General features: G+C 39.2%; 1 protein-coding gene across 2 annotated transcripts in view; it reads left to right on the top strand.

Annotated features, from left to right (window-relative positions):
* Positions 1-3083: 3083 nt before the first annotated feature.
* The window catches only part of LOC146314997 (echinoderm microtubule-associated protein-like 6), a 93582-nt gene continuing 80539 nt past the window's right edge, over positions 3084-16126 (top strand). For both annotated transcript variants that reach the window (XM_084736640.1, XM_084736639.1), the window contains exon 1: positions 3084-4140. In XM_084736640.1, the coding sequence (XP_084592766.1) occupies positions 3944-4140 (197 nt within the window). In that variant the 5' untranslated portion in view covers positions 3084-3943. The remainder of the gene's footprint in view (positions 4141-16126) is intronic.

The following is a 16126-nucleotide window of genomic DNA, read 5'->3' as shown; positions in this document are numbered from 1 at the left end:
ATGGAGTCCAGGTTGTGTGTGTGTGTGTGTGTGTGTGTGTGTGTGTGTGTGTGTGTGTGTGTGTGTGTGTGTGTGTGTGTGTGTGTGTGTGTGTGTGACCTCCTGTCTCACTCTGTTTACAGGTCACACACATCGTGACTCCTCTTATTTTTAGTTTCGTAGTTATATTTATCGTTGTGGCCCCTGAGGGTCAGGGGCCGACAGCTCCAACCGTTTTTAATGAGTCATCAGTCTGCAGTCACTGGTGGAAAATCTAACCTTAATAATCATTTTTCCTCCTGACATAACGATAGATATGAAAATAAAATATATGATAAAAACTTATTTTTGTTGCTTTAATTGTTTTGTTTAATTCATGAACACTTTTTGGAACTAGTCTGTGTTCTTTTGGTTAATATCCTCGTCTCCTTTTGTTCTTTTCTTCTGATGTCTATTATTTATTTTTTTATTATTTATGTTTTGTGTTGCTTTTTGCATTTTAATGCAACACAATAAATTGATTTGTCATTAAATGTTTTCTAAAAAATAAAACTAACTTTCTCCCCTGCAGTTTCTCTACTCAGCTCTTCTCCTCACTTCAGCACCGCGGACAGCTCCTCCTCCTCCTCCTCCTCCTCCTCCTCCTCCTCCTCCTCCTCCTCCTCCTCCTCCTCCTCCTCCTCCTCCTCCTCCTCCTCCTCCTCCTCCTCCTCCTCCTCCTCCTCCTCCTCCTCCACAGCTGCTGGTATTTGTAGTTTTTTTTATTCCTCTCTCGCTTCTTCGCTGATTAAAAAAAAAAACAAAAAAACACGAATGATCATGAACAGAAGAAAAAAAACACAAAGTCCCACGATCCTTTGCGGTCGTGCGTCCTCTCCAGCGGAGCCGGGGTGTTTTCTCTCCGTGCGTCATGGTTACCTCCCGATTCCGAGCTGCCACAAGCGCGTGACAGTTCAACACAGTAAGACAGGAAGTGTGGAGATTTGACCTTCAGAATAAAACCCGGAATTTCATGGCCCCTGTGACAATTATATCAGAAATAAGTTCAAATTGTTTCAGTATGTTGGACAGGAATATATAAATGAAATATAAGACTGTTTTAAGATACAACAGTGTAAAAAAAATAGTCCATTCAAATGTGAACTCAAGTAAAAATACATAAGTATCATCAGAAAATCAGATCATCTGTCAGTGGTTTTATTGTTGTGGCCGATCAGAGTATTTAATAATTTTAATTATTTGATTTTGATCATTCGAGCAGTTATTTCAATTAAACCAAGTTCAGAGGAGAAATGTATAGACCTTGTTTATGTAAGTTTGCACTGAAGTTAAAATAGCCTTTAGTCAACACTGACCTTTGATTTCACACAGAACTCGAACTCCAGTCTCCAGGATGAAAGTCTTGCGTACACATGGACTTTCTCCATGACACACTCTGTCACCTGATATGTTTTTCTCTATAATATTTGCACATGAAACGATACGTCATCTACATGCAACAGGTCAGAGTAATAGTGATAAATGACACACAAAAAACAAAAAAGGTGCTGTGACAGCTGATGTGTTCATTTCTTGAGAACAGATCACAAAGCACAGTACCTGAGTAGGCCTCAGTGTACTTAGTTGTGTTCCACCAGTCGCTGACTGTGAATCTCTTTCCTGGATTGTTATTGGATGTTGACACTGAGGTGGTGCGGGGCGCTCCAGTGGGAATGTCGAGCCTCGTGAGACAAAGCAGTAATACAACCAAGGTTAGGTAGATGACGTGTGGAAAAATGTGTAATTACAGTGTCAAGGATGGTTACATTTTGATTATGTCTTCAGTGTGGCAATCTTAAAAGAATAAAATTAGTTTTGATGGAAAGTAAAAGCACTGGTGTTAAAAAATGTAAAAGTACAAAGTATTAATCTCACGCTGAGTGTTAGTCAGAGATTTCTGTTTCTTCAAATCTGCTCTCACAGTCTCCTGTACGAAACAGGGTTGTAAAGTAATCTCATCTAGTCCTGACTACAGCAGCTCAAAGGCTTTTATTCTGAAGGTCAAATAGCGGAAACGCTCCGTAATGATGTGTTCTGTGTTAACTTGACGCTTCTGCTCGTCAGCCCCGAAAACGAGCGAGAAAACATCACAGTGATGAGACTCGGCGGTCCGGGAGGGTCTCCGTCCATCAGCAGTCTAAAGTCCAGTTTCCTGATCAGCTGAGAGTGTCTCTCTGTCTGTCCACCTGTCTGTCTCTTCACTTGTCTGTGTCTCTGCGGGTGGAGGCACCCAGCTGCAGCGGGAGGATGCTCTCCTCCTGCCGGGAATCAGGACTCTCCTCTCCCGTCATCCGGCCGGGATGCTGCGGTGTGAACCCGGGGCTTCTCCCCTCCTCTGCCCGCTGAAGTTGGACCATCTTCCGGGATTAAACTCTTGTTTTCTGTCGCTGTCTCTGTCCGGATCATTTCACAGCGGAAATAATCCGCTCCTCTTATTCTGAGATTGTGGATTATTAGACACCCTGTCCTCCTCCTGACTCTGCTGGTGGATTTTTACTCACGCACACTCAGAGATTTTGTGAATGAGTCTGTGAGCCGCCGCACGTTTCTCCTCCAGCGGCTCCGTCTCCACCTCCATCCCTCCATCCCTCCCTCCATCCACCCGCTCCTCTGCGCGTTATTGCGCGGAGGATGTGATGATGTGAACACACGGGAGGAAAAAACAGCCGTGCTGTAGTAACCATGGCTGGTACCGAGGTCGAGGATTAGTGTGAGGAGGGATTATATTTTCCAGGAGCAGAATCCTCCATCAGTTGTGTTGCTGTTTTTTTTTTGTTTGTTTTTTGTCTCTTTGGATTTTTTTTTTTTTTTTTTTTTGGACACGAAGAGAACTTTCCAGACGCGTCAGGATATTTTCTCCATTTCTGTTATTTAATTTTATTCACGTTAATAATCCTCAGCTTGTCTGTAGGTGGAGAGAGTAATTTAACATTATGAATGAGGCTCAGAGCGCGCTGCTTCACATGGGAAAAAACAAAAAAGTGACCCACTCATAAATGCTGAAAAGTTGGTTTTATATCTCACTTGTAGCTATTAAACACCGCAAGGCATGATGGGATCGTTATAAACTCTGTCAGTCCTTATAGGAATATTATTGGAGATTATATTCAAACCACAGGAGATAAGAATACCATAAAGTATAAATCAAGTCAGCAGAAACTCTCTTATTGGAAGGTGGAAGCAAAACTATGGAGATACTATAGAGGTATGATCAGAGATAAGCACTGAAATAACTCAGAAAATACACATTTCTGTAGTAAAAATTATATTTACCGTCACAGACACTTTGTAAGGAGCAATAACCATAAAAGTCTAATTTATAGTCATTTTATTTCACAGTTGATGGCTTCAAACAAAGGATTATAGAATTAAAATGACATTTTATGAATAGAGAATATTATGAGGTGATAATTAAGCATCAGGTGGACAATAATCCTTCAGGAAGGAACTTTAAATCTGTTATTCAGCTTCCCTGTTCCTCCTGTTTGAGTAAGCATCAACCAAATATTGGATTTCTAGGATCAATACTGATAAAAATGTTAATTATTCTGAATTTTATTTTAAACTGATCATTGTATTTGCCTCTCTATATATCATGCCCACTTTTGTAACTTCTTTAATTTTGCATTTTTTTCAGAATAAAATGAGCAACAAGGCAAATTAAGGATGAAGAATCGAAGAAAATTTGATGATGAAATCATTTATATGAAATCTGACCTATAAAACAAACCCAAAGCATCATTTTTTCTGTCAAAATAACCTCAAAAGAACAACAGCATCAACAGGTTAACATTAGCATAAACTGATAGACTGATAAATATTGTTAACCAATAATAATTGATCTGTTCTGGACTGGAAGATCTTAAACCAGAAGAAGAAGAAGGAGTGGACCACTGGGACACGCTGTCCCATCAGATGAGTGACCATGTCGGACCGGAGCGCCCCGGGCTGCCGGCTCAGACTGGACTGGGTCTACGGGTACCGGGGCCACCAGTGCCGGAATAACCTGTACTACACCGCCGGGAAGGAGGTGGTGTACTTCGTGGCCGGTGTGGGCGTGGTCTACAACACCAGAGAGCACAGCCAGAGGTTCTACCTGGGACACAACGATGACATCATCAGGTGAGACTCAATGCCACACCTTGACACATCGCATGTAAAAATCTGATATAAATTCAGGAAAAAACATAACTTTTTCAAAGTGTTTATTTGCACCCAGGTGAAAGTAATCACATGGTGTGTATTTGGCTTTTAACAGCAGAACTCCTGGTTGTGTTTCCATAAATCAAACAGGGATAAATCATGGAATAATAAAACTTTAATAAACAGGAAACACTTACAAAAAGTTCAAAGTTTGCTTCACAGTTTTGTCGTCCTGCCCCCTCCTGCAAATATTATGAAATTTGACTTTTTAATATTGAATGAGAGCTTATTATTATTTATTGGCAGAATGATTTAATAGTCATACGAAGGTTTTGATTAGTGTATAATCACCTGCAAATAAGAATAGTTGTGTTTGTCACCATAGAACAGGTCTGCAACCCTCTTCAGGAGCTCCATGTGGCTTTTGACAAAACCTCTATGGAAATAACTAATGGTTATTAAATATTTTAATTTCCATGCTATTGTTGAAGGCATGAAGTGATTCTTACATTCTCCAGTTGTAGAAATGGGTAGCCTATACATCAAACTTAAAAAAAAAAAAGTTTAGATATTTGTTGACTAAAAAGCATCACACCCTACATCTGTTTGGTTACATCTTGGTGCTTTTGACTCTCAGTGGTTATTCTTAAGTTTCTCTAAACTAGCAATGGTTTCCAAATGAAAAAAAAAATCTCTGAGGAAAACAGAGAATTTAATAGTTTTGGCTCCAGGCTGATTTTTATTTTGGCTCTTTTGCAAGTTAAGGCTGCAGACCCCTGCCTTAGAAAGAGCCCTTTATACATACAGAGGCAGCAGCTCCTCTTTCATGGAGGTCGCAGTGTTGCACCACCATGTTTCCACAGTAACCCACAACAAACTCAACACTGGCTGATGACCATGACCTTTCAAATCTTTTGGTCCTCGCTGATTCTCCTGCACTCTTGGAGAGGGAGGGTGAGATGAGGTTTTTGCAATCTGCAAGCTCACCACTAGATGCCACTAAATCCTGCACACTGGTGCTTTAACCCTCAGAGGAATTCAGATGTTTATGATGATCGTTCCTGCAGCGTGGAGAAAAACAAACACATTCAGACACACAGGTCTGCATGGTCCTGACTTGCAACTGTGATGACAAAAGAGTTCAAGGTGGAAGGCGGCAGAGATTCTAGAGAAAATGTAGTTTCCATGTGAGTTAAGGCGGGGAGAAGAAAATATTAGGAATAAATATAATTTCTTGTATGATACACAGCATCCTGGTGAGTCTGTATCCTTTAAGTCTTGGAGTTAAAAGTGAAAAGTTCATCCTGATTGTGGCACCAAAGGAAAAACCAGGAGTTCAATCAATTCTGGATTCTGGAAGGATGTGTCCACTGATGAGCAGGAATGTGATCAAGACCTTAAATCAAAATCTTGACAGTAGATTGTGTGTTTCTTTGTGCTGTGAAACTGGTAAATGTGTCTCTTACTGTGCTTGAGTTTGATTTAAATGTTTTTTTCTGTATGTGATGGGTTTTTCATAAGCTGCGGTGTGTTGAAATCTCTTGGCCAGCGTTGATGGCTGATGTGTTACAGGGTGTAAGTCTACAATAACAAATCATCATCATCATCATATTAACACCTAAAACAGTTGCTGGATGAATTATCAGCCTGACAAACAAAAGACATTTGTCGGGTTTTGTTCTGGTCCTCTGTGGTGGGAATTAATCATTATTTAAATCACTCAAAATGAAAATAATCATTCATTGCAGGACTCACTTTCAGATCCCGGTCTCATGTGCATACGGGTTTGCAACATGTTCCAGTGAAGCTCATATAAATTAATATTAAAGCTGATGAATATTTGAGCTTAATATATACTGTATGTGGGCTGTAGGAAGCTTGGTTGGTTTGGCCAGAGGGACAAACTGAATGAACCAAACTTGAGTTGGAAAAAAAAAGCAGATTTGAACGTCTTTGGACTCTTACCTTCATCCTCTGATGATGGTCAGATTTCGTCTCGGGGCGACTGGTCCACTTCTGTTACTCATCAGGATGTTTTGTCTCTTTTTCGTTTGGGTTGAGATGCTTAAACCTGGCAGGGTTTTTATCTCTCCCACACAGTTTGGTTTATCCTCCAGTTTGACAGAAGCCACAACCTAAACAGAAACAAGTCTATACGGTGCCAGAAAACAGATTTTTAGGCTCTAGAGGATGTTTTCTTTGTTGTGTTTTTTTAAAAGTCTGATGTATGTTAATATTTACCGTTCAGAGCAGCTGGCAGCGCGTGTTGCTTTGATCCATCAGTGTGCAGAAAAGCTCAGCAGCAGATGAAGGTATTTGTCTTCGTCTGATTTGTTATGCAAAAGTTTCCCATGAGCCTCAGGGAGAAACATGTAAAACACAGACATTAGTGAGTCGTCATCAGCGTGTAAGTATGTCACATCACATCACATGAACTGGGAGCAGGACATGGTAAGATGACAAACGTGTTTCTTCAACACAACATAAACAGCAGCGAACGTTTGTTCGAACCACTGACTGTAAATAAATATCCTGGATACGAGCGCTGCCATCTTGTTGTTAGAGTCTGTGCAGTAGTGATTGGTTCTGGAACCACAGTATCAAGGTCCCGCCCACACAGTGGAGAGCAGAGCTCAGCTGTCAATCATGACGTGAAACTTCCTTTAACATCAGCATGATAAGAACTACCTAAAATGACAGAAAGTATCTTTGGAAAACATTTATTCGACATGTACTTTGATTTTTTAGTTTGGCTTATTTCCCATCTACTAACATGGAGAGGGTGGAGTTTATGACCTTTGAAAAATTGAATTTAAAAAATTAACCAGTTACCCAACATTTACTTTAAATCATTAAACTAAAAGTAAACTTTCACCCATGAGAACAAAATGCTCTGTGCAGCACGTTTGAAGAGGTTAAACAGGATAAATACATTAAATTATCTCACTAAACAGACGGATCTCTTGAGCTCATGTTTTCATTTTCTCTGGCAGAGCGATGCTGATGAGTCTGGTGATGCCGGGCTAACAGTAAACACAGCAAAAATCAAATGTATTTCTCATTTTAACCGATGACACACCACCGTCTGTGTGTAGTAACTTAATAACTGCAGAATAATATCAGGATGTTTCCTAATCTAATGAAACGAGACGACCTGGAGGTTCAGCTCAGATGAACTCTTAACGAGCTCGTCGGAGGAGCCAGATGTATTTTCAGGTGATGAATGTCGTCATTCTCACCTGACTAAAATCAACTGAGCAGCAAAGATCTCATAATCTCATCAGAGACAATCTTATTACTTCAGTATTATCTGGTGTGTGTCTCTGCAGTAAATCACCACACTGATTTAGAAGTTATAGTTTTCTGTCAAGTGATCACAAACTCCACAAAACAAAAGAAAAAGAAGAAAACATTACAAACGTAGAGGCACGATGTGTCCAAAACCGCCTGGAAATCCATCCTGGAAAACCCGTTTAAAACCCAGAACAGTCTGTTGATCTGTGCAAACTAATTAAACAGTTGTTCAGAATGTGTCCAAACAGTTCACAAACACCCAAAACCTTTAATCTGGGATTATCTGACAGTTATATAATGGAGAGTCTGTGTCTCAGTCAGGACCGACTGTGAAAGGAACCTGCTGAGAATTCTGTCTGCAGCTCTACGGAGATTTTTAGCCTCTTTTAAGCTGCAAGTTTTGGTTTTGTGGCACGTTTCCTGTCCCACATCCTCCTGTTCGCTCAAGTTTCAGTTCACCACGTTACACACACTGCATACGTCCCCTGTGTCCAATATACAACGTAAACTTAGAAAGTAACCTTATTCAACAGAAAAATACAACCTTACACATTTTGAATTCACATTTCTCAGTTTAATTGAAGAGAGGTCTTTGTGAGTCTGTCCACTCTTCCAACAATCACCAACTCTGGTTTGGTTGAATTAAATCCTTAAAACACTGCATGACAGGAGTGTAAAGACTCTGCAGGCTGTTTTCCTCTCACTCTTCACCCAGCTCAGAGCGCTCATGGTCGGGCTGAGTGGGTGTGTCCTGTGCTGCTGAAGGAGAGCGCGACACGGAGCAGCGACTGTCACTCTGCAGACCGTTACATTAGCAAAACAAAATGACAAAAATGGCCCCAAAAAAATCTACCAGCAATGGATTTGTCCACTCGTCCAGCTCTAATTGCTGGTGAACATCGTGGAGCATTTAGCAGCTAATGCTAACCCCACACTGAAGGATGAGTGGGTAGATTTCATTATCATAATGTAATAATCATAGTCATAATCAATAATGTTACAGTTACAGATCATACCCTCCCTGATTTCAACTCTTAAATATCAAACGTCTTTAACGTGCAACAGCCAGTGAGAGCAAGCTGACCAGGAAGCATCATCAGCCAGATGTTTTGTACTTGTTGCAGGTGTTTACATAAACCCCGTCTGAAACAAACAATAAAACTTTACGTCCAACTCATGCTGCAAAATACTGTATATAAGCCATGCTGACTCCACCTCCTCACCTCTGATTTCATCCAGTGTCTTTATCTCTTTTTCTTATTTTTTGGTCCAAAACAGAGTGCAAATAATATTTATAATCATAATCATAATAAAAGGAAATGAATGATTATAAAATAAAATACGTACTAAAAAATGTATGTACAGTTTGTCCTTATCATAGCTCTCCTCCCTTAATTTAATAATAAAATTAAACAATTAACTAACAAATACTATTTGATCAATGAACTGTATTTTTTTTCATGTTATGATTAAAGCCTGCTGAACTGGACTGAATGAAACAAACACACAGTCAATGCATGAGCCATAACTGAGATTTTATTTTATTATCTATTATCAGCTTTGTGTCTTTGGTTTCTAAATATATATGTTCTATTTTCCACATGATGTACTTGGTGGATCAGATCCCTTCATGTTTGTGTCTTTGGTTTGTGTTTGACACTGATTACATGTGATTTGCTAAACATTCTTGGCAAGTATTTGTCCTGTTCTTCTTCTATATACACAATGTGTTCAAAGACGTCCAGTGGGAAATTTACTTTTACTTTCAGTATCAGATTAAATTACTAAAATACAAAGTACGACCATGTTATAAGAGACAGGTTGGCATTATAGTTCCCATCATGCCTGCAGCACTTTAAAGTGATGTTATAGGATTTTCCTGTTGAATTGATGTTATAAACTAATGGAGTTGTATCTTCCATTAATACTTCAACCAAAACTTCTGATTTATCAATTTCTAATTCCTCTTCTCATTTTTCTCTTCTGCTTCTTTCATCTTGTCTATGAAGTGTTAGTAAAGATAGATTACAAAGATTTCATAAGTTTGTTGTTTTCTTGGGCAAGAACCAGGAAGTGTTGTGTTCTCATGTAGGCGGCTTGTTGTTGTTGTTGTTGTGGATAAAACATTTACAAAAGTCAGGGTGTCTTGCATGTGGTTGGTTGAATATATAAAAAGTAAACACGTCCTGTTTTATGCTTCTTTTTGTTTTTTAAATATTAACAAAATACCAAACATAAGAATGTAAATTCAAACATTTAATATGAGTATTTTTGGGTGATATGTTGAGTCAATATGTTTTCTCATGATGCTGATATCTGCAGTTTTTATTGAATATGTTTAATTTTATTTTTTGAATTAATGATTTAAAAACATTTACATTCAGAGTTTAGGAGAGCAGCAGGAGGGATTTTCTCTGCTGATGAGAGCAAATTAGAGCGAGTGGAGGAGGAAGATGATTCAGTGAGGTCGCTCATTCATCGCAACATGGTCACACACACACACACACACCTGGTGTATTCACCGACACTAAACAGCCTATGAGTCATCGGAGCAGCAGGCATGTTTGGACAGTTTATACAGCAGGCCAGTCAGCTGCAGCCTGCGGTACTCTGTGTGTGTGTGTGTGTGTGTGTGTGTGTGTGTGTGTGTGTGTGTGTGTGTGTGTGACACTAATTGAAAAGCTGGATGCTGCCTCAGCCTGGCTGTGCGCTCTGATAGGAGTGTTAGATTTGTGTTTGTGCCAAATTATCCCTCACAGCTGACTGCAGGTTCACAGCTGGATGAGGAGATGCTACAACTGAATGTGCTGCATGTATTATAAAGACTGCATGTACGTTTGGTGGATCTCCTCGATCTGAGGTGGTTTACAACATTTAAGTATAATGTAAAGGCTTCTGCACAAAAAGACAATTTCTGTTACAAAATAAAGCCATAATCCCTAAGAGGTTGTGGTTTACGGTCGTTTTAAAACAACTGAGGGTCGTTGGTACGAACAAAGAATAACCTTATTGCTTTTATAAAACGGTTACCACATGTACCTGCAGGATTTAATAAAACAAATGCACAGCAACAATAAAAAAAGGCAAAAATCTACTGATAACAAATAATCATTCTTCAGTGACATTTAGCAGAATGGTTGCCAAGCAACATGCAGCAACACAGAGACGCAGTGGAGAGCAGGTTTAAAGATTCAACATACATCGGCAACATGTCTACCATTATGAACTATTATGATCACTAATGTCACAGCGTAGCATAACCAAACTACACTGTATTAAAGATTATATTTATATAATATTATATTTAAGTGATAACATAATTAGGAAAATGTCAGCAGACCAGACTGCCAATAAAAAACATTCAAGTTAACTAAAGTTATGTAGTTAAGTAACCACAGACAAAATGATAAAAGGAAACACCAGGATCGACTGATAGGTGGAGAAAAAATGTACCGACCAACAAAACTGCTGAAACTACAGGATTCACTTCTCCTGTTTTTGTTAAGATCATGTCTAGAAGGGAACCTCAGGCCCGCAGTGTAAAGATCTCACGAGAGTTTTGCAAATTCAGGTTCCCTTCTAGACACAACTTTTCCAAAGTGGTATAAAGCTGACGGAGAGTCTGGTTTGGTGATAATTCAGCAGCCAGATCTCTCGCCTTTATTATTATTTTTTTATTATTATCTTCCTCCTCCATGCCGTCCATCTCTTTCTGACACTCATCCACATTTAGCCCGCACATAACACATTTTGACAAAATAGGTCAAATGTCAAAGACGGAAAAGAAAGGAAAAGATCATTGTTTATGTCACATTACGGAAGTGATGTAAGTCATGACTGAAGCTACGTACGTAATGAAATGAAAGTGACATTAAGTAGTCAACGTGGACTTTTAGTTTCACATGAGAAATGAACCCTGTTTTCTTTTGTTAGGTTTGTTAGATCCAATCATCCTCAACGCCTCCTGCAAATTTAGACTTTCTTGCTCTCTATACTTCTACTGTCATCATGACAACGGCCACTAGAGGGCGCCACCAAAAAACAAATGTGAATATGGGTTGTAATAATCTGCTCGCGCAGACGACCCAGATGTTTGTCCTGGTGAGGACGGGCTGGATTACAGAGTATTTTCCAGTGGCTTCAAACATGGCTCAGCCAATCATGATTAAGGACCGGAAGTTTTATAGTGTCCACAGGGCTGAGTCTGGCTTCACATATGATGGTTCTGCTTTCACTTTCGCTTGTTTGTATTTCTCTGAGCCATCATAATCGTCTTGGGCGGAGCTTACCTTTGTAGCCTTAGCATCCCAGGCGCTAATTTGTGATTCTAAGCATGTAGTTTGTTATCTCCGAGGTTTCTGTTGTTTCTCAGGAACTTTGAAAGGATAGCGGATGCTGTGATGCTGACTGAAACAAGTCGTCCAGTTGCAGGTTTGTGCCTACAGAGAGCATCCAGTGAGTTAGACTCTGCACTTGACTTCACTATGGAGAAGAATTCAAACCGGTGATTATTTGCCTTGAAATGCTGTAAAAAACCCTCGCTCCGTTATTTTTATATTTGTGTTCTCATTTAAAGATAAGATTTAAAAAAGGTTAATTAGCAACATGTCTTCTCTCCCAGCTCGTCAAATACTAGCGTCAGTTTTGCACGAGCAGGGCTCCGCCGTCAAGTATAAATAATAAAGTAATAAATCTGAAACATCAGGGTGGACTTAAATAATAATGGCTAGGTTTAGGATCAAAAACTTCTTGGTTTAGTTTAGCTTTAGTTATGTGTGCTAAAAAGACGTCAGCAGTGACTTTTGGTTCCACATTGGACACAAATCCTGGTCTCCTGGTTAAAAGTCCTGTTTGTTGCTGATCCCAATAAATTAAAAATACTTCCCATCCACCTGACCTTGTTGTTCTTTATCTTCAGTGTGATAGTTTGAAGCACAGAGGTACTGACCAAGCTGCCATATTTCATGAGCTGGGGGTGAGAACGAGCTATAATTGGTGCATTTTCATAAAGGATCCTGAACTCACAGAATCAGTTGTAATTTTCTCACTAGAATGAAGCCACCGGCCTCTCGTGACATATTTGAGACTGTTTTTCAGTAATGAAGACACGCAGTCTGAACAGACCCAGTAAGAGCAGTATCTGGGTTAGTGCTGGCTGCAGGAAATGTCACTGTCACTGGCCCAGTCTGATGCATCGGCCTGTTCATCACTACTGGCACCACAGCCGGTGCTGTTGCAGTGGAAATCTGCCAACACACCATTACACTCCAAATGGATGGAGAGGAGCTCGAAAAACTTAAAAATATTCTCACCGAGAATGTTCACCGAGGAGCGTTCTACATTTTGGTACGTTACATTATGTTACATCACATTGTAAAATAATTTGAAACACTTTACTGACATGACATAGGTTATATAACATACTGTTTATAACACAAACCTGATTAAACTGCTGCTGAATCATGTTTTTAACGTAACGTACCTCGAGGAGAACTCTGTAACATATATTTACTTTACAGAATCAAAAAATATTCATGAGATGTCATCAGAGATTAAGAAAACATGCTTGGTTTAAATATTATCTTCTCCAACAACAACAACCGGGTGATTTCAGGTGTAAAAGGAAACTCAACTTGTCATTTAATATTTATTTAAATTCAAAACAAAAAACTAAAAAACAGAGCTGAGTTTTATTCTTTTAACTTCCTTTTGCCGCCCTCCTCTCTCCTGTGTAACTAACGTGTAAATAGCTGAAATAAAAAGCGAATGATGAGCCTGTTTAATGAAAACAGCAGCCGGTTTTAATGATTTTCTTTATTGTATTTGTTGAAACACAGTCAGACGTCAGTTTTGTCTTGAGGGTTGAAGTTTGTGTCTGCTGCACTGCGGCTGCTCTGCTTCTCCTCCTACAAACCGGAGCTGATGTGGAAAAATCTGCAGACGACTGAGGTAGTAATTACATTTGCATTTTAGTCACTTAGCCAATAACGCTGTGATCCAGGCTGACTTACAGTGGGAGTGACAGGAGAATAAAAACACTTCAGTACCACATCAGCAGATTTTACAAGCGTCCTGCAGTGACGAGGTCAGAGGTCACAGACGCCACAGGGAGGTAAAATCACTGACTTTAAAGTCTGTTTAAACTTTCTGTCTGTGAAAAGTAATTCAGCAATAAATGACTTCTTCAAATATCTATTTACTCATTTGATTTTACCTCAGAGAAGTCAAGAAGGATGGAAGATGATTTTTCATAGAAATTAACTGAATGACTATGAGGAAACAGGCCTCGTCTAAAACCTGGTGTTAGTGTGTGGAACATCAGAGCGTCTCAGGAATTACACCAGTTTTGAACAAGTTTGAAAGTATACTATAGTTTCAACATGGGGACATTTTCCAAGCAGCCGCTCCTGGAAATGAATTGTAGTGTTACACTCAGATGAAAAGGGACACAAATAGTTTGCAAATTTCAGTTTGCAAATAGTAGCAAATGACAGAGAAAGCTGAGAGAGACGTTCAAACCGTGGATCCTTTCTCACCTCCACACAGGAAGCTGCTCACTGAATGAATTCTAAAAACAAATATCTGTGGATGGACGCTGATGCAGGTTAGGTTGGGTAATATATTCAAATTTTCGGCCACCATCGGCCCAGCAAACAAAGATATATTTGTGCAGGTGTGTGTCACGCAGCTGGGAGATGTGTGCAAGCCATGTTATATCCAATAAACTTGTCTGCTGGCAGGACGGGTGAGTTATAGTTTATTAAACTAAAGCATTAAAAAGTGAATAATAAAGAAAAGTGAATTATTAGGGTTAGAAATAATACACTTAGTTATATTGGATGTTAAGTTTCTTTCTTTTCTGCAGCTACTCATGTTGAAAGCTCTGAATCATGATTGCACTCGTTCCTTCCTCTCTCTGTGCCTGATGGATCGCTTCAGTAATTGCAGGCTCCATGTTGACGCATTAAATCCGTGTTGAGTTTTTCTGAAAGGGAGAGAGTGGGACTGTCTTTTTCTTTCACTGGCTCTTTCATGGCCGAGGCCTCCCGGGGGGCGATCAGCCTTTATGTTCCTCTGCAGAGAGGCATCAGCCTGCTGCTGAATAGCAGCAATTATTATCACAGACTGGATGCAGCTGTAAAGAGCTCCGTTCAGATCTGTTCAAGTTCACTTTTCACTCCGCTCGTTTTCATCTTTGGCATTTTTTAGTCCAAATGTTCCTAAACTCTGAGTTAAATAGCATATCATCAAATCTGAATTTTCATTTTGTACTAGACACAACTCTGCAAATGAACTGAGCTGCTTTTTGTAATAATAACAGTTTAGAGTTGAGATGAAATGCCTTTTTAAATGTTTAAGATCAGATCCCCTGGTCATATCGTGCACCTACTTAACTATATCTGCCCTAAACCACAAAAAATCAATTTAATTGTATTCTTTTATCAAAATCCAATCATGAGGTGGGACCAAGTCATTGTTTGGGAAGTGAACAGTAAGTCTCAAACCTTTGCAATCAAGTCTCAAGTCTTCAACTTTGAGTTTTGTCATAATGTATTAGTGAGTTTCCAGCCCCATTCATTTATAATCTTTTAAGCAAACTTTAGCTAAGCACTATCTTCCTAATTATGTTAAGATCAGCCTCAGTTTACTGTTCTTTGGACGACTTTAAGTGTTAGAAGTTGATGCATTTACATCTTTAATTCTTTACCTGCATGTTTTTATCCTACAGTTCAGTTTTTGTCAACGACCTCGTAGTTTATATACGTCATCAAAATGATCTTTACATATTTACATTAGTTCTTCATGGTTCTCTGTTTTCTGATTGGTTCAATGAAGCATCAATTTGCTGAGAATGAAGAGTGTTGAATGTTAGCTGATTCAGGAAATTAACTGATTCATGATTCATTCTTTTTAAATAACAGACCTCTGAGTCTTTGGGATTGGGGGAAGGTATCAACTATTTTCATGTCAGAAGACTCAAGTCCAAGTCAAGTCATGAATCACTGGTGTTAAAGTCCAAGTCCAGTTGCAAGTCTGCAACTTTATTTGTCAAAGTTTTTCCTGACTGTAGATAAATTCTTAAAATGACCATCGTACCGTCACACAGGATAACAAAGTCTGTGGTGTCGATACAGTAGATGTTTTCCCTCTGTTAATTTTATTTATAAAAAAAGTAAACAGTCAATCCAACCTAAGAAATGCATCAACTGAGTTTATTTGGATTAAACCTTCACTGTGTGTCTGAACTAAATAGTGCTAAAATATAATGACAAGCTAAACTAAATGCCTGTGTTCTGATATCTGTGTAGTGTTATAAACAAGCTTATAAACATCCAATAAACGTATCTCATATTGTACGTGTGCATTGTTCAGTCTGGTTTGCCGGAGTTTCCAAGCTGGGAGTCCCTCAGCTAGCTAGCTGTGTCGGCGTCACTTCCTGTACACTTAGCTAACCTTTCTTTATGCTTCCTTTTTAACGTTAAGTGCTGATAAAAGCTTGATGTGGTCTCAGCCTTCTCATTGCAGAATTTAAGCGCTATTGTCTGTTTCCTTTGCTGATGCTCCTCCCTGACAGCCACTGAATTTTGGTGATTTGTAAAGAATGAAAATACACTGCAAGGGAATTTTGATACTAAATACTTTTAATTTTACTTTTACTGCTCCGGAAAGA

This window comes from Lutjanus erythropterus, chromosome 14 (genome assembly GCF_056507025.1).
Source record: "Lutjanus erythropterus isolate fLutEry1 chromosome 14, fLutEry1.hap2, whole genome shotgun sequence".
In the NCBI taxonomy this organism is placed as follows: Eukaryota; Metazoa; Chordata; class Actinopteri; order Lutjaniformes; family Lutjanidae; genus Lutjanus; species Lutjanus erythropterus.
The sequence above is the reverse complement of the archived record's forward strand: the minus strand, read 5'-3'. Positions and strand labels throughout refer to the sequence as shown.